This window comes from Solanum stenotomum, chromosome 2, assembly GCF_019186545.1.
Source record: "Solanum stenotomum isolate F172 chromosome 2, ASM1918654v1, whole genome shotgun sequence".
Classification (NCBI taxonomy): Eukaryota; Viridiplantae; Streptophyta; class Magnoliopsida; order Solanales; family Solanaceae; genus Solanum; species Solanum stenotomum.
The window spans coordinates 50877562-50896112 of NC_064283.1; the positions used below are offsets into that span (position 1 = coordinate 50877562).

An 18551-nucleotide genomic window follows, 5' to 3' on the forward strand; every position below is an offset into this window, starting at 1 on the left:
CTATTATTTGAAAATGGCGTAAAAGTATTACAAATCATACAATAAGAATTAACAATTTAAAAATTTTAAAAGACTTTAATGCTTTATACTTATTCTCTTTCCACTTTGGACAAAAATATCCTCCCAATATGTATATTTTTTTAAACAAAAAGTGGGACCCATTATTGATGTATTGAAGGATGGTTTGGTAATTTTCCTATGATGAATTCGTTTTCTTTGTTATTTAATTTTTTTTAAATAATTGTATAAAATATTATAAATCACAATAATTATTTACTTAAATATTCAAAAGATATAAAAATATGTAAAAGATCTGATTAACTCTTCAAATTTTATCGGTGACACATAAATTGGACAAATGAAATAATATATATTATTTGAAAATTACTTAGAAAGTACAATAATTTACAGTAATTAACAATAGAATATTTTAAAGACAAAAAAAATTTGATTGAATCTCGAAATTTTATTAGTACCACATAAATTGAGAAAGAAGAAATAACCTTTATTATTTCAAAATTGTGTAAAAGATATTACAAATCATACAACAATAATTAGCAATTTAGAATGTTAAAAGACATAAATTTTTTCTTACCATAGTTAACAATAATTACAAATTTAAACTATTTTAAATTAATATTAAAGTTTGATTAACTCTTTAATTTTGTCTTTGTCACATAAATTGAAACAAAAAATGATACATATTGGGCCCGTGTTAGCACGGGCTCCGATGTCTAGTATATATATATACACGAAATCTTTGCTTTAGGTTTATAAATGCAAACACAACAGTTTTTTTTTTTTTAATCTTTGTTTTAGGGCTTTTAACGGAAACACGACAGGGATTTTTTTTTCATGGCTGACTTTTAAATAAATATAGTAATAATATTTTTAAATGAAATCAAATTAAAAATCATTACTATGATTACAAAACTCTCACAATTTGTATTTACAGAAACTGTGAAAATTAAAATAACTATAAAAACGTTTTTCAAAATAAAATAATTTTTAAAATTTAAATTTATTAAAAATGTTGTAAAAGTTCCAAAATTTAATTAATTATCACCTAACTTAAATAATAATTAACTAAATAGTCCTAAAAATAACGCATGTATTGATCCTAGGTTAGATTTTCTTACTTTTAATTATATATAGATATAGACAGATAACAAACAAATTAAATATAATTATGTAAACCAAATAATCTAATTAGAAAATCTCCATGTTAATTGTGTAAACCAAATACTATTATAATTAGAAAACATCCAAGTTTATTTTCCACAAGTTTCCCTTTTCCTTATCCTTTTCAAATTTGATTTTGATACCTATAAATATAGGCTATAGCACACCCCTGAACCTGAAGTAACATTAACGTTTTCTTCTTTGTATTGTTCAATGGCGAAATCAAGAATTATAACAAAGACAGATTTGAAAAGAATGGATGAGCAACTTGAGAGGCATTTAGATAAACTATTTAGCAAGGGTTGTGACGAGTCCAAAAAGTTGGAAGTGACGAAGAAACAAGAATGGGAATTGGATCCTACGAAACTTAAAGTTAACGTCAATAATCTTATTGCTGAAGGGGCATACGGATCAGTTTACAAAGGTGTTTATAATGGACAACAAGTTGCAGGTATATATTATCACTAATTCTACCATTAATCTTTTTTCTTATATTAGCTAGTTACTTGATTCTAATTAATGTCTGCGCTAAACCCTAAATAATAATGTAGCTACTTTTTTCTTTCTTTCTTATACTGCTAAACCCTATATATATACATAATAATTGCTTTGGCTATTTTTTTTAATCTCAACTAATCCAACTGTTTAACTACTATATATATTATTAGGGTTAGGTTTGTAAAGTTATCAAAGATTTAATTTTTACCGTCAAACTAATGAAAAAGGAAAAAAATATGACAAATTTGTAACTTTTACAGTGAAAAGGATATTATTTGAAATTGGTAAGCTGTCAACGATCTTCAATTAACCCTAATAATATTAGTCTATATACGAAAAACCCTAGAATATACCATTTGATTCTTCCACGTCTGTAATGTTCATATACAGAAATTCATACATTTCCGATAGTTAATAATATATATGTTCACCTTTTTTTTTTTTTACAATTCTTTCTGACATAATTTTTTAAATTAATTTTCAGTAAAAATACTTGATTTGAGCAATGAAAAGAGAAGGGATGTACTAACAAACGCTTTCACGCAAGAAGTTTCTATATGGTACAACCTACATCACGCAAACATCGCAAAGGTAATTAATTTTTGTTCATTTTGTTTTTTCTCACTTGATTTAACTTATTGCATACATTTAAATATATATGTTTTTCATGTCATCTAACAAGTGTCAAACCTTTCTTCAGTTAATCGGAGCTTCAAAAAGATTGCCCCAATTGATTAAACCCGAATCTACAAGTGGTAAACCATGGTTGAAAAAATGGATTAATGAGCTGACCAATCGATGGTCGAGATATCGTTCATTAGAAAAACAACCATCACTCGAATATGGTATCGTGGTTGAATATGTCCCTGGAGGCACTCTCAGATCACACCTCTTAAAAAATCATACCAAAAAGTTGCCATTGAATTCTGTTATTCAACTAGCATTAGATGTTGCAAGAGGGTTGAGTTACCTTCATTCTAAGAAAATTGTTCACAGAGATGTAAAGACTAGTAATTTAGTTATGGACAAGGATGGAAGGGTCAAAATAATTGACTTTGGAGTTTCTCGAATTGAGGCTTCATGTCCTCTTGACATGACTGCCCAAATTGGCACCATCGGTTACATGGCTCCTGAGGTGACATATCTCATTCTGACTCTTTATTTATTTACAAAAAGGAAAAAAATGAATCCTCTATTACTTATATTAATGTTATTGTCTTATTTTGTATATGCAGGTACTTATTGGTCTACCATATGATCATAAATGTGATGTCTATAGTTTTGGAATTTGTTTGTGGGAGATATATTGTTGTTCAATTCCATATAATGGAAATATTCCTTCTTCTCACACAAGTCCATGTATTTACAAGGTATGTTTTCAAATTTTATGTTATATTCTTTATAGCTAACGTTAAAATAATATATCAATCACTAATATATTTCTTGAAATTTTAGAGTCTAAGGCCGGAAATACCAAACAAATGTCCAAGTGTTGTGGCCAATATAATGAAGCAATGTTGGCATGCAGACCCAAAAGAGAGGCCAGAAATGAAGGAGGTGGTGCTCATGTTGGAAGCCATTGACACATCTCAAGTTGCAGAAAAGGGTTGTTTTGGCTTTCATTAGTGATTAGACCGAAAGGATTAAAATGTACAATAGATTAACTTTGGTCATAGAAGCTTGTATAGATAGGTTTAGGACAATTCTTTTATGTTATTTTATTTTTTGAGAAATAATTCTTTTGGTACATTTTGCATATCAAGATTCAAAAATCTTCTTTACGTTCTTAAATTTTATGCAAAGACAAGACAAGACAATCAAATTGAAACAGAAGTCGTAGATGCAATCTAGCAAAACACTACGGAGAGGGGATGGGATGGGATGGGGAGTGAGGGTTTGAAGGTGGGATGATGAAAGGGTGGAGGCTGGAATCGTTGGATGAATGGAGAGGGACAGTGCTCCTAGAAAAAATATTTTTGACCAACCAAATATGAAAATATTGAAAAAAAACATTTTCTTTCATCCATACCAAACACACCCTACTTTGGACTCAAAAGTCCATTCATTATCGTTACATAGGCAAAAACACACTTCTATAGAATTGAAAGATCTATTAGATAATCAAATATCGGCTTTAGACTATCTCTGACCTTGAATAAAAAAAATTCAAGTACTTATCTTGCATAATCCCAGATAAACCAACGTTTAGGAGGCTTGTTTGGGAAGTACAGAGCCCCTCCATCTTTTCTTCTGCAAATAATTCTTGAGGTGAAAACATAGTCGCAGAACAAATTTTGAATTTGAAAAAGACAAGTTCTATAGGATCCTAACTGAATTGGTTCATTTGATAAACTATCAAGCGGGAAGCAGCAGTAAAAACTGCTGCCTTAACTAAAAGGACGTGAAGAAGTTGTTTCTTCATTAAGCTAGAGCTTTCACTTATTTTGTTCGCTTCAATGCAAACATGTGAAACTGTTTTTAGCAGAAGGAAAACTGCCACAAATCGAGAGAGGGGGAGGGGGGAACTGGTGATCCATAGATACCTTCTATCTTTGAAATGGACATGGCTGCAGCTTCTGGTTTTAGGGGCTACTCGCTTCAGCAGATGGTCAATATCGATGCATCACCCAAATCTTCGGTTTTTTTCCCCTTGGTGATTGTTCAATTATGGTTTCTGTACAATGTATATATTTCCCAGGGAAGTCTAGTGTATTTCTCCTTCCCATTGGATGGGTCAATATCAGTTCTACTAAATCCTCTGCCTGTTTATGGTTGATGCGTGACTGACAACAGTATCCAACTTTACAGCTATGCAAGGCAGGCATGTCATGACCTTTGGTGATTAGCAGTTCCTAGTCTATGCTGAAAAACTGCTAGTGGATTTCTTTGAGCAAGAGTAGTTACCTGTACACAGTAGCAATCCCAAAAATATCAATCATTCTCACTCGCATTCTTGAATTCTTCCTCGAGTATTCTGTGGATTTTCATCCTCAAACAAGAGGCTTCTTCAGGTTTGAACCACCTTCTTCCAAACTGACAATAGGATCATTTTAAATCGACGACTGATGCAATTGTTCAACAACCAAAAATTGGAGAAAGCAATAAATAAAACAAAAGTTACCAAGGTGAAATCCTTCTTTTTAAGCCTTCTATGAACTTCGTCAATGAAACGCTCCATGAAGAAAAGAACAAACAGACCGCAGTCATACTCATTTCTTTGTTGTGGGACCTGTTACCAGAAAATTTCAAGGAAAGTGGTTTCCGTGAACTTGCAGACATAGTCACAATATATGTAGACAAGTTTGCTTCTATAGGTTTCATAAATTTCTCAAATGGAATATCCAGAACTGAGTCAATGTTTTAGACACCCTCCCCCAGTTGATTATAAGTTTTATTAGGATAACCTTTTAACCAAGAAAAAACATGAAAAGAGAGACGAAAAAAAAAAGGAAAAACAGAGCCAGTATGGTAAAATTTGGAACTTTATGACAGCCTAAGCCCATAAAACAGATGATCATCAAACTAAGCAACACCAATTGATGTTTTCCACTACTAGAGAAACCACTTCTTTTCACACAATCAGCAAATGGTATATACATCAATATAGCTGAAAAGAAACTGTTGAGAATACAATTAAATGATATAAGTGTGCTCTCTCTAATAGCTTAAAGCTTTTAGATGAAATTGTTGCACACTTCATCATGGTATTAGAGCATATAGAGGTCCTGAGATAGAATCCTACCACCGCCCATATTAAAAAATATGAGATGGTCACACACTTCAGATGAAACTATCTACAAACTCCAAGCATGCCCCAGGTTATGAGAAAACAAATTGAGAATTTTACACAAATCCCAAGTGTTAAAGAGTTAGTTACATCCTATCCCTACTTTTTCAAATTACAAAAATCCCTTCAATTTGGTGGAATCCGGATACATTCCAAAACGTCCCGATTTAGGATACACCTCTCAACTATCCGATACGTTGCATCTCGGTTTTGGATAAAGTGATGTATCCGACTTCAAATTACAAAAATCCCTTAAATTTGGTGGAATCCGGATACATCCCAAACCGTCCCGATACATCGCGTTTCGGTTTCAGATACATCTCTCAACGCCCCGATACATCGCATCTCGATTTCGGATACATCACTCAACATCCTGATACATCTCATACGTCCCGATATATCGCGTAAAGTGATGTATCTGACTGATAGATCACATAAAGTGATGTATCCAAGAATAGGAAAGAGTAGGAATTTTTGTAATTTTGTCAAATGGTAGGAAATTTTAGAGAATATAGTAAAATAAGTTGTGTATTTAAGTAATTTTTCCAAGCAAATTCCCAAAACAAAAGCTCACATCCTATATCAGCCAAACCAAACTCCCTGTATCACAAGGTATTTGAATGGACAAGATAGCTTCTGGTATGAAAAGAATTCCAAAGACTGCTTCATGCCATAAGTTGCAAATGAAAGAATACCTGAATGATGTTTTCATCAATTCTTCGTGGAAGATTTTCCCATATTTTGTCTGAAATAGGAAGAGCTGGCACTTCTCCTTGTCTTAAGAATTTCCATTCTTCTACCAAAAATCTGCAGGAAAAGTCTCCAGGTTTAAGAAGCTTCCAGTTCAAAATGTTATCTTACCGCAAGTTTGAAGAGAAAATTAGTTATAATAGAGTAAGCCTCAAGATTGTAATATTCAGATTATGAAGCTCCAATACTGTAAAATGACCAAAAAGCCGCAATCGAAAACATCCAAACAATAAATATATAACTTAAGTACGAAACCTGAAAGAGACCAGACTTCTTAACCCTGTCAATTTCTCATTCAACAAGACAAAGTAGTAAGCAATATTGACTTTTCTGTTGAGGCATTCCAGATCTCAACAGCAAACTATTTTCTCCCTTAGGCATATTGAATGGAAATGAATTAGCACGGATATAGCCATGCAAGAATTCCCATTTGGTATTGGGGTCTTTCCCTCCTAACCTCCCAAGTGTCACTAATTTTACCATGCAAATTGATCAGCCTGATAAAGTTCCCATTTCTGTCCAGCACAAGTATGATAACAGAACTCTAATTTCTGCCCCTTTAGTTCTCAAGCTGTTACAATTCATGCTGTAATTAGTTATCATTTCTATATTGTAGCATATCATAAACAAGAACAATATAGCACAAGAAATTTTGAATGGTCAAGTTATAGCTTATACAATCCCTACGTTCAGAAATAATGTCAAAATGGTTCTGGCATATACAATTTTTTTTTATGACAAGGGAAGCCCGCAGCCGGTACCCTTTGGGTGCGCACAGGGCAAAAACCCTGCTCCTATGCAGTAACTCGCAAACCACACAAGAGAGGTAACCCATACTAGGCACGCACAGACCCAGAAGGCAAACCGATTGCTTAGGCTGGCAAGGGGTTTCAAACTTGAAACCTCTAGCATGGAAGTCCCAAGCCCAAACCACTGGACCACCCCGCTGGCAAGGGGTTCTGGCATATGCATTATTATCATGACAACGGTGTAGTTATGGCAAATCAGAAACAAGATGTAGCTGCAGTCATTAATTATAACAACTCTGAATCAAAACTACAATTTACAAGAAATAAATTCTGTAGCATGGATGTCACGCTATTTAACAACCAACGACAGAGTTCAGCTTACTTTCTTATGGTAGCAAAAAGGGACTTGCTGCAGTGAAGCCCTAATGAATCCAAGTGAAGTAAAATTGGCCCCAGTTGATCTTCTTTATCTGGTATGCAAATTATAACCAGGCTCCAATGAAGACTACAAAGGAGAAGAACCAACACAAGGACATCAATAGCAACTCAACAGAAATAGTGCAAGAGGACAAAGAGTTATGTAAATGCACCAAAACTGACAAAAATAACTTGGAGTGAAGTCAATGAACTCCTAGGCCAACTACCAATAGAAAGGATATCTAAGTTTCATTTTTTTTTTTAATTATTATTATTCCATTTTGTGAAAAAATTATGATCTCTTAGTTAGTCATTAACAAAAGATAGAAAAGGTAAATAAATCACCGGAATTTACCACTTGTATAGAGTTCTCTTTCTATCATCAATAAAACTATTATAACTCAACAAAAAAAGTAGTTCCCTATTCCCTATTCAGTGATCTCCTTATGTTGTTGGGGGTGGAGGGGGACATGAGCAATGACTTTGCTAACAAGGACTACCAGCTGAACTGGTCAATGTGGGTAGGCTGGTTGACCTGCGTATGTAGCACCTACATAGATTGAGATGTGACTGCTGACAAGTACAACCACCCAAGATAGAAACCTGGTAGGTGTGAAGTGGAGACTTTAAGTCGTGTGAGTGGGCAAGTAGAGATGATTTTAAGAATGAGATTTTCACCAGCCTGTCTGTCTTGATACAGAGTTCCTACCAAGGACAATCAGTTGATATGACGACGGAGAAGAACCGCCAGCACACCATACCATGTTTTGCTAAAGGCTTTCTTGAGGCATGCTTAAACCTTTAAGCTAGGTGAAAGGATGTATTAAGTGGGTTCCACGCAGGGAAAGATGTATTAAGGCGGCAAGGTAATAACAGTGGTGCTTTATGGTGAATGCAGCCTATCGACTGATGAACCAGTCTAATCAGCAGATTGATAATTTGCGTTGGAAGCATATTTGGAGAACTAATATTCCACACAAAGTAGCTTGTTTAGAGTGGCTTTTGGCAAAGGAAGTTGTCCTCACACAGGACAATTTAATGAGAAGAAAGATCACAATGTGCTCCTTATGCTTTCTATGTGGAGTTAAGGCAGAGATAGTCAGTTAACCATCTATTCCTACATTGCTAGGTGACAGAATGGGGAATTTTCATTAATTTTAAAAGCATATCCTGGATTATGCCCGGGAAGATTACAGAAGCTCTATAGAGTTGGGAGGAAGCATGATTAATGGCAAAGAACACGAGTAGATGGAGGATGGCCCCTGAATTTGGAAGGAAAGAAATTTAAGATGCTTTGAGGATACAGAGAACTGTTTTTTTCATCGGGTAAATATATTTTCAATTATATACATGGCCAAAATGCCATATACAAGGGGTAAAACAAAAGGTAAAGAACCTACAAAATGATACTATGCTCTACAAACTCAACCCAATCATTCTATACAACAAGGAACTTTATGTGAGCACCAAAAAAATACAAGGGAACGGAGACTGCTCCTCAACTGGGAGAAACTAGACTCTACTCCTTCAAAACCTCTACTATTTCTCTCTCCAAACATTTCACATTAACGCAAGTGGAACCACATTCCTGGCCCTTTCCTTCTGCTTCCGGTCCTCCAACTAAACATCAACTCTCTCACAATTTTTGACATTGCCCACGGAGTTTAACCACCTAAAGACGTTCCCACCATAACTCATGGTTAGCCCGCAATGTATAAGAAGAAGATCCACATCCTCACCTGCCTTCTTACACATGTAACACCAACTGACGCAAACAACATTTTGCTTTCTAAGATTTTCTGCTATCAAAATCACCCTTCTTGCAGCTAGTCAAGTGAAAAAACACACCTTCCATGGCACCTTTGGTATCCTTGTTGCATTACATGGAAAAACATTCTCCTCTCTAACCAATGGTTTCTCATAGAAGGACTTCACAGAGAACACGCCATCGTTCCCCAAGCCCCACCACCAATCGTCTGGTTCATCACCGGATTCAAGAACTTCCCAATCTTGAAATTCCCTTCTAAATCTCAAGTCCCAAAAAACCTCCACCATGTGTCCCCTTAATATGTTGTATTGTCGAATTTCTTTGGTAAGATACTCCGTATCTCTGAAATTCATCTTTCAATAATATGTCTCCAAACCATTTATTCCCCCAATAGTTTACTCTTCTTCCATCTCGGACCTTGACTGAGATATTTTCCAAAGCATAATCCCATTCCTCCATGATATTCCTCCACAAACCACAACCGAAACACAAAGTGGTATCTCTAAGTGAGACATTGATATTGTCCCTCACCCCTAACCGCAACAAAATCAAGCCCCTCAAGTAACCCCGCAAGACAGCTATATCCATCATCCTGCTTAAAGCTTCCATAACTAGAATAAACAGCATTGGTGACAGGAAATCTCACTGAAGAGATGCAAAAATAAATTCATTTCCTTTAATTTTCCTTAAGTTCCATTTGAAGCATAATGGAATCTAGGAATTTTCAGTTAACATGACCCTAGGCCTTTTCACGATCAAGTTTGCACAACACACCTACCACTCCTTGCTTTCTCCTTCAATCCACTACTTTGTTTCCCACCAACGCTGCATCTAGAATTTGTCTACCCTCCACAAAACATTCTGCGAAGTAGAGACAGTATCGTCTAACACCTTCTTAAGTTTAATAGAAATCACCTTAGAGATGATCTTATAGATGCTTCCCACTATACTAATAAGTCTATAGTCCTTCATGCTCGTAGCTCCTTCCCTTTTGGGACGATGACAACGAATGAAGCAGTCATAGTTTTCTCGAATTCCCCTCTTTCATGAAACTCAACAATAGTATCCATCACATCAGTTTTAACTGTCTTCCAAATAGAAACCATCGAGTTCCGATGCTTTATCACCCGCAAAACAACCCACCACCCTTTTCATTTCCTCCTCAATTGCTCTTTCTAGCCACACGTCGGAGATATGATTTAGGTAATGGAACATGAAGATGTGTGAACAACCCTACATCAGCTGAATTCCTTGGGTGGGGTTGCACAAGGGTTCTTATTATGCTGGTGGTACTGTGGTATATACATAGTACTCCTGGAGAACCAAGAAACCTCCGAACAGCACTAACTGCTAAGTTTCCAAAAACATTGTTCAGCAACAGGATTTCTCTTCGACAATTACTATTTCCTTACTAACTGCATTGACTCAGTCTCACTTATGTTGCCCCCTCAACTAATTGGGGTTAAATGGTACAGTACGTGCCCTAAGAAAAGAACGAAATCAATCTAATTACATGATTACAAAGAATGAATCACTCCAATTGATCCTAAATCATATGCATAAGAATTATAAGATACTAAAACAAACTGTTAAATTAGGTCTTGGGCCTAACTCACACCCCAAAAGCTAGCTCAAAGGCAGGAGGATTGCTCAAACCTTATAAGGAGTCCACCCATCTCATTAACCATTAACCATCAATGTGGGACTTTTGCCATTCTTCAACACAAACAAACCAAATAAAAAAGCTCCAAATATAGCATACTTGAATTAAATCTTTGTAAATCAAACCATGGTAAAAGGAACCACACAACTTACTCTTCATGTATGGGAAGAAATATATAGGCTTTCTCAAATATATTCACCCCTTTCCACCACCTTCTTAGTCTGACAAATGAAGCTTCCTTTTCATTCTGCTGTAGAGAATTAGGAATTGGATTCAGATTTACTGATATTCGAAAGATTCATACACTGCAAGAACTAGGAAAGAAAATATAGATAGTATCAAATAGTTCCTGAGTGTTCAGCATATATTCCATCAGAAAATCAAGTACAAATGGCATAGTCATCTGCAACTTTACATTATGTCTTCAAAGCATCCATACTGCATATGAAGACATAATTAATGAAATAAAAGTGTGTTTTCTCTAAAGCTTAAGCACATTTCAACATGGTATCAGAATAGCAAATATCTTGGGTTCAAGTCTCACTACAACACATTATCAAAAGATTTCCACGTGTTTGGCATGAAAAAAGAATGAGGTCCGCACATGAAAAGTTTGTTGAGAGATAATTAATTATGTAAAAGAGTGCTCTCTCCAACAGTTTGAACATTTAGATGAGATGGTTGCATACTTCAACAAAGATAATATAAAGACAATAAATATTAGGAGAAAGACTAATACACCAACAATCAATCAGAGTTTAAGAGTCTAAGTACCTTTTACAGGGTCATTTTACCTTAAATATTCAATCTTTTTCAGAATAAATAAATAAAGACGAGGCTGATGCTCTCTTCTCCATGTTTTATTTGGAAAATGGGTAATGTTGTATTCCTCAGCATTAAGGAGATGCTGGGGACCTTCAAAAGAAGATACAGAAAACTGAATACTTACAGGGATCCTAATAATTCTACGAGCTGTTCTGAATCCTCTAAACCAATCTCTTTACACCATAAAAAGAGAGATACAAAACAATTCCTCTAACGCTCTCTTCGCCACATTTTCCCATTAAAAAGAAGCTTCAAACAAGACTCAGTACTTTTGAGATCCATCTACCAAGCTCAGTATTGATCTATAACACATAAACTTTCATTTGTCTTCACTAACCCGTGTCAATGTGTATGGCTGTATGCCATGACTACTTTGCACAGAATTTTCAGAAATACGCTAAAAATTAGCAAAGGACATACATGCCCCAAACTAAATATTTTCACACACAGGCAGGACGTTATACAAAATGGTCGGAAAATTTCACATTTTATAGATTTATATAGAATATGTTAAAACAGAATAGGTATAGAAATATTAAATATGACTCAACCTAACTGATTGATCTTCCTAGATCGATGACCAAGCGCGTTCCTAGATTACTTTGTGATTGGAGTTCGAATCAGTGCAGCGCCAGATTTTCCTATTTTTTTAGTTTCTAATCAAGTGACTCTCCCTATATCTCCTAAAAATCAGGTTTTGTGTAGGGCCGATCCAGCAACAGCTTAATCAGAAATGAACAAATGTACCAGCCTACCAAGCATACAACTTACATATTTACTTGGACAGTATAATATTTGATATATTGAACAGGTTCAAGCAAAAACTTGAAAGAAAAAATTACTCATGCAATGTGTATTTCTAGGAAAGATGTAGTAATTTACATTAGTTCTGTTTTAATAAATATGATTTGAATAATATTTTCATTAATTAACAATTTGTTTACTTATTTAAATGTCGATTCACTTACAAAAGATCATGTGTACGCTATTGTTCACACACCACTAGTCGAGCTATACTTGGTAACCAAGTTCATGTAACATAGTTATTAATATGAAAATTAGAAAAGATAAGCTTAGTTAAACTTGCATGAAATTTTTTTCTCTCAGAGGGAAGATAATACCTTGCTCAGTACAGCCTCTTTGAGCTTCTGGTAAAAATATGTATTGAAAAAGTGATACTCATCGACATCTGCATGAGGCTTTGTCTTCTGGAGGTACCTGACAACAAAACAATGCAATTAGGGTATAGCAGATAGAGAAAATCGGTGCAAATTTCATCTTGCTCCTACTAGCAACCAGTGTTATCAAAGGCAAAAAGCGCAAAAAAGCTCTAAGGTCCATGGGGGCTTTAAGCGCAAATAAAAGGTGGGTTTAATGAAAAAAAGGCGTAAAGGGAGAAAAAAATACAATATAAAGTGAAATATCAATTGTTTAGTGTCACTTCTTCATAAGAGGCTCATTGGCAAGGAAAAGTTTGCCTTAGAACCTGGATGACGACACTGAAGCGCACATAAAGCGAGGCGAAACACTCAACACGTTTTGAGCCTCGCTTCAAGGCTTAAGCGTGCCTTTGATAACACTGCTAGCAACACTATGGAAACTATTTGACCACCAATCTTTTAATTTACTGGTTACTAAAATAAGGTTGACACAGTTGGTGAGTTAAGGTTATGTTCCATTGATAGAGAAGTTCCGGCAGTAATGTAATATCACGCTAACATGAGGATTCATATGCCAGTTCACCTGACTTTTATCTTTGTGTGATTATTTAATGACTCCAATGGTCGAACCAATTGAAGAAAGATCATATGAGGGTAACAATTTCAAGCAGAAGTTACCAAGACCTCAATAGTAGAAAGTAATTAAAAGAAATTTTTTTTACATACAATTGGTATTTGTTGTCACCTAATAGGAGGAGTTGCAAGCCAAGGTTGTTGGGCTTCAATTGGAAAACAAAAAGATGCTTTCTCGAGGGACCTTTGTGTGTGCGCACCAATCAAATTTTGTGATTACCATGAATGGTGAAGCAAGGTTATGGCACCACCAACTTTCGGTGGAGAAAGTTATCGAATATGGGCTGTTAGAATGCAGGCATATCGGGAAGCTTTAGATCTCTATGAGGCTGTAGAAAATGAATACAAGATTGCTCCCTTGCCAAACAATCCCACGATGGCACAGATTAAAGATCACCAGGAAAGGAAAATCAGGAAATCAAAGGCAATGGAATGCTTATTTGCTGCAGTTTCATCCCTTGTCTTCACTCATATCATGTCTCTGAAGTCAGCATAAGAGGTATGGGGTTATCTCAAGACTGAGTATGAAGGAGATGAAAGGATCTAAGGGATGCAAGTGTTGAATTTGGTATGTGAGTTTGAGCTGTAAAAGATGATGGAAAGTGAAACCATGAAGGAGTACTCTGATACAAGTTAGCAAAAGGAGAACTAATCGATAACTAATCGCTGATGTGGCAAATTCTGTTAACAAGTCCAGAAGTTAGTTAGAACAGTTAGCACTATTAGATGGTTAAATTTTGTTATTACTGTAGCTATGGATTTTAACTGTTTTCTAGAAGCCTATAAAAGGATTGTATTAGATCATTGACATTCATTCATTTGATTGATAATAAGATTGTTTACTTCTCTCTATATTTCTCTCTTTAGCTGAATTCTCGGTTTTAATCCCTGAACTAGCTGTTCATATTCCTCGAGATTACTCCTGGAATTTGTTTCTTCTCTGTAATTCTCTCAATTGGTATCAGAGCAAGCAATCCTTGGCATTGATCTGATGACGCGCAGCAAAAGTCAAGAGGAAGCAAAGGACAAGCTTCACCAAATTCAGACCCAGTTACAGAAATTGATGGAAGGAATGTCTATTATGAACGATCGCAATGCACAGGCTGATAAGGAATTGCTAGAAATCAGGGAAGCAATTGGGTATTTGAATCAGAAGGGGAAAGAAAAGGATCCAGCTAGGGCAGAATCTAATTCTGGTCAAGATTGTTTAGGAGAAACGCCGCAAGGAGCTCGATTCAATGATATGCATACTGGTAATGATCCTAACTACAACAGTACGTTTTTCAATCGTTACTCTAGATTAGAATTCCCTCGTTTTTCTGGTGGTGAGTTAAGAAATTGGTTGTACAAAGTTGATCAATTCTTCTCCATGGATGAAATACCTTTTGAGCAGAGGGTGAAGGTGGTTTCTATCCACTTTGAAGGTGAAGCTATGGCATGGCACAGGTCCAACATTAGGTCTAGAAACTCGATTTTAGATCCATCTTGGACTGAATTTGTGTTAGCATTGAATGAAAGGTTTGGAGAGGGTTTTGAAGATCCCATGGAAGCCCTAAAGAACTTACAACAAACCAGTAGTGTGAGGGAGTATCAGGCTGAGTTTGATAGGTTATTAACTGGACTTAATCTCTCCAATGAAAATGTCATTAGTTGTTTTTTGGAAGAGGGAGTTGAACAAGTCTATTAGAATACATGCTCCAAAAACTTTGTTCCAAGCCTATAAGGTAGCTAGGTTGCAAGAGGAGGTGTTTGAAGCTCAAGCTCAATCTTGGGGATCAAATCTTTTCCTAAAGTCCAAGGTCCTATATTACCCACACCTAGCCCTATTAAACCTTAGTATTCACAAAGAAATTCTTATTCCAATTCCACATTCATGAAACCCCTTGAATCTGCACCTAATTGGATTAATAGATCCCTAATAATGGTGTTACTAAAAGGCTATTGGCAGCAGAGATGGATGAAAGGAGATCCAAAGGGTTGTGTTTCTTTTGTGATGAAAAATATGTGAAGGGACATAACTGCAGGGGAAGGAAGCAACTGTATCTGGTCGAAGTAGTTGAGGAAGAAGAATTAAATGTTTAAGTAGAAGAGGAACAGATAGAAGAGGTGTGGGAGAAGACGGATGAATTTATGGCTATATCATTACAGGCTTTTACAGGGGTCACTGGTTATCAAACCATAAGAGTAACAGGATACCATGAAAAACAACCACTCCAAGTCTTGATTGATACTCGGAGCACTCACAACTTTATAGATAAACAAGTGGCTGCAAAGTTGGGTTGTCAGACTAGCTCTATTCAGGAACAATCTATAAGTGTGGTTGATGGTAGAGAAGTGCAAAGCGCTGCTATTTGCAAGAATCTTCACTGGCTACTACAAGGCACCACATTCTCTTCTGATTTTTTGCTTTTACCATTGGGAAATGTGGATATAGTCTTCGGAGTACAATGGTTGAATACATTGGGCAGAATTTTGTTTAATTTTAAACATAGGTCCATTAAGTTTGTTTACAAGGGAAAAAAACATGTATTAAGAGGGGCTAGCACTGGTCTGAAGTCTGTTAAAGCTAATACCTTAGCTAAGGAGGGGCAGTTGTTCATGTTGTCAAATGTACCTCAGACAGTAGAAGAGTAGAAGTCTCGCACTGTCACAACATTCAAGCCATTCACGGTGAGGGAATTTTGCCATCATTTGGAGTACTTATTTGAATTGCCAACTACATTACCACCTCACAGAGGTTCTTTTGATCATAGAATTCCCCTCATTGACAAAGCAAATCCTGTTAACAAGAGACCCTATAGGTATCCGGGAATTAAAAAAGATGTCATTGAAAAATTAGTACAAGAGATGCTGGATCAAGGTGTGGTGCAACATAGTACTAGCCCTTATGCTTCTCCAGTAGTGTTAGTTGGTAAGAAAGATGGAAGTTGGAGACTCTATGTTGATTACAGAGATTTGAATCTGATGACAATTAAGGAAAAGTTTCCGATAACCTATCATTGAAGACTTATTGGATGAGTTGGTGGAGCTATGATTTTTTCTAAAATTGATCTCAAGGCAGGTTATCATCAATTAAGAATGGCTGAAGAGGATGCTTACAAAACAACTTTTAAAACTCATGAAGGTCACTATGAATTTTTGGTTATGCCCTTTGGCTTAACCAATGCACCTTCATCATTTCAGAGTTTGATGAATACAGTCTTTAAATCATTGTTGAGGAAATCAGTATTGGTATTCTTTGATGATATTCTAATTTATAGCAAAGATATTAATGTTCATTTAGTTCATGTGGAAGCTGTATTTGATTTGATGAAACAATATCAGTTGTATGCAAAGATGTCAAAGTGAGCTTTTGCAGTGGATAAGGTGGAATATCTGGGGCATTTTATTAGTGCTGAGGGGGTGTCAACTGATCCCAAAAAGATTATGGCTGTGCAACATTGGCCAATACCAACTAATATCAAACTATTGAGAGGATTCTTGGGGATTGCAGGATACTACAGGAGATTCATCCTGTGGACAGGTGATGCGACTACAGCTTTTGAGACACTGAAACAAGCTTTGATTTCTGCCCCAGTACTTGCTATGCCAGATTTTTCCTTGTCTTTCGTAGTGAAGATAGATGCTAGTGGTAGAGGTATTGGAGCTGTGCTAATGCAACAAGGACACCCTATTGCCTATATTAGTAAATCCTTGGCACCGAGGCACCAGGCCTTGTCAGTGTATGATAAGGAGTTATTGGCACTTATTTTTGTTGTCACTAAGTGGTCTCACTACCTGTTGGGCAGATCCTTTGTGGTGAGGAGAGATCAAAAGGCTTTGAAACATTTACTCAACCAACATATTCATACAGACTTTCAGGTGGCTGGCATATCAAAGTTGATGGCTTTAGATTTTTCCATAGAGTACAAGAAGGGCTCTGAGAATAAGGCTGCTGATGCCTTATCCAGGAAGCCTGATGCTGAGCTATTAGCTATTTCACTTCTTACTCCTAACGATACGTTGTACCAACAGATCAAGGACACTTGGACACAAGATGCTACATTGCGAGAGTTGATTGTTAAGTTACAGGTTCAACCTTTCAAGTACTTTACTTGGTGCAATGACCAACTCAGATGGAAGGGTAGACTAGTAGTTGGACATGATGCGCAGTTGAGGCATACCATCATTACACTATGGCACTCTACTCCTCAAGGTGGGCATTCTGGAATGGATGCAACTATCCAAAGAATTCAATCATTATTTTATTGGAAGTCTCTTCGTTCAGGATATTAGAAACTTTATCCATAAGTGTGATGTTTGCCAACGGCACAAGTATGATGTTGCTGCTTACCCAGGGTTGTTACAACCCCTGCCCATTCCTGAAGGGGTGTGGATTGATGTGTGTCTTGATTTTATTGAAGGTCTCCCTAAAGCTAAGGGCAAGGATGTGATATTAGTGGTTGTGGATCGGCTTAGTAAATATGGCCATTTCATGAGCTTGCAGCATCCTTATACTGCCCAAGATGTAGCTAAGTGTTACTTAGATCACGTCTTTAAACTCAATGGTATGCCTGTTACCTTGACGAGTGATAGGGATCCTGTTTTCCTCAGCTCATTTTGGAAGGAGTTGTTCACTCTACAAGGAGTTCAATTGCAACGATCTACTGCATATCACCCCAGACTAATGGGCAAACTGAAGTACTGAACAGAACTTTGGAAACCTATTTGAGGTGTTTTTGCTCAGACAAACCTCTGCTTAGGCCCTCCTATCTACCACTTGCAGAGTGGTGGTATAATACCACTTATCACACTGCTATCAGATGCACGCCCTTTGAAGTTCCTTATGGTCAAAAACCACCTATTCATCTCCCTTATTTGGTTGGAGAAGCTGCTAACGAGATGGTTGACAGGTCCTTGGAAGCAAGAGAGGCAATTATTGAGTTGCTTAAGTTTCACATTAGTCGGGCACAACAAAGGATGAAGGACTTGGCTAACAAACATAGATCAGACAGGGTATTTGCAGTTGGTGACTGGGTGTATTTGAAGCTGCAACCTTATAGACAAGTTTCAGTGGCTGCTCGACCTTTCAACAACCTAGCAGCAAAGTATTATGGCCCCTATATCATTGACACACAGG

General features: G+C 36.3%; 2 protein-coding genes across 9 annotated transcripts in view; one reads left to right on the plus strand and one right to left on the minus strand.

Annotated features, from left to right (window-relative positions):
• Window positions 1-1388: 1388 nt before the first annotated feature.
• Window positions 1389-3306, plus strand: LOC125857108 (serine/threonine-protein kinase STY13-like). Its single transcript, XM_049536776.1, has 5 exons — window positions 1389-1633; window positions 2165-2271; window positions 2381-2815; window positions 2916-3050; window positions 3136-3306. The coding sequence occupies exons 1-5, from the start codon at window positions 1396-1398 to the stop codon at window positions 3304-3306; spliced, it is 1086 nt and encodes a 361-aa protein (XP_049392733.1). The 5' UTR covers window positions 1389-1395.
• Window positions 3307-3675: 369 nt separating this feature from the next.
• The window catches only part of LOC125857096 (ubiquitin-like-specific protease 1D), a 34487-nt gene continuing 19611 nt past the window's right edge, over window positions 3676-18551 (minus strand). For 5 of the 8 annotated variants that reach the window (XM_049536767.1, XM_049536766.1, XM_049536762.1 and 2 more), the window contains 6 exons: window positions 12761-12857; window positions 10967-11064; window positions 7349-7471; window positions 6163-6274; window positions 4802-4909; window positions 3937-4713 (listed from right to left, as the gene is read on the minus strand). In XM_049536767.1, the coding sequence (XP_049392724.1) occupies window positions 4612-4713; window positions 4802-4909; window positions 6163-6274; window positions 7349-7471; window positions 10967-11064; window positions 12761-12857 (640 nt within the window). In that variant the 3' untranslated portion in view covers window positions 3937-4611. The other 3 variants (XM_049536764.1, XM_049536763.1, XM_049536765.1) reach the window with 3 other exon arrangements.

Coding starts and splice junctions, on each gene's coding strand:
- LOC125857108 (XM_049536776.1), top strand. CDS start 1,396: ATGGCGAAATCAAGAATTATAACAAAGACAGATTTGAAAAGAATGGAT. Junction 1,634..2,164: donor TAATGGACAACAAGTTGCAG/GTATATATTATC, acceptor ATTAATTTTCAG/TAAAAATACTTGATTTGAGC. Junction 2,272..2,380: donor ATCACGCAAACATCGCAAAG/GTAATTAATTTT, acceptor ACCTTTCTTCAG/TTAATCGGAGCTTCAAAAAG.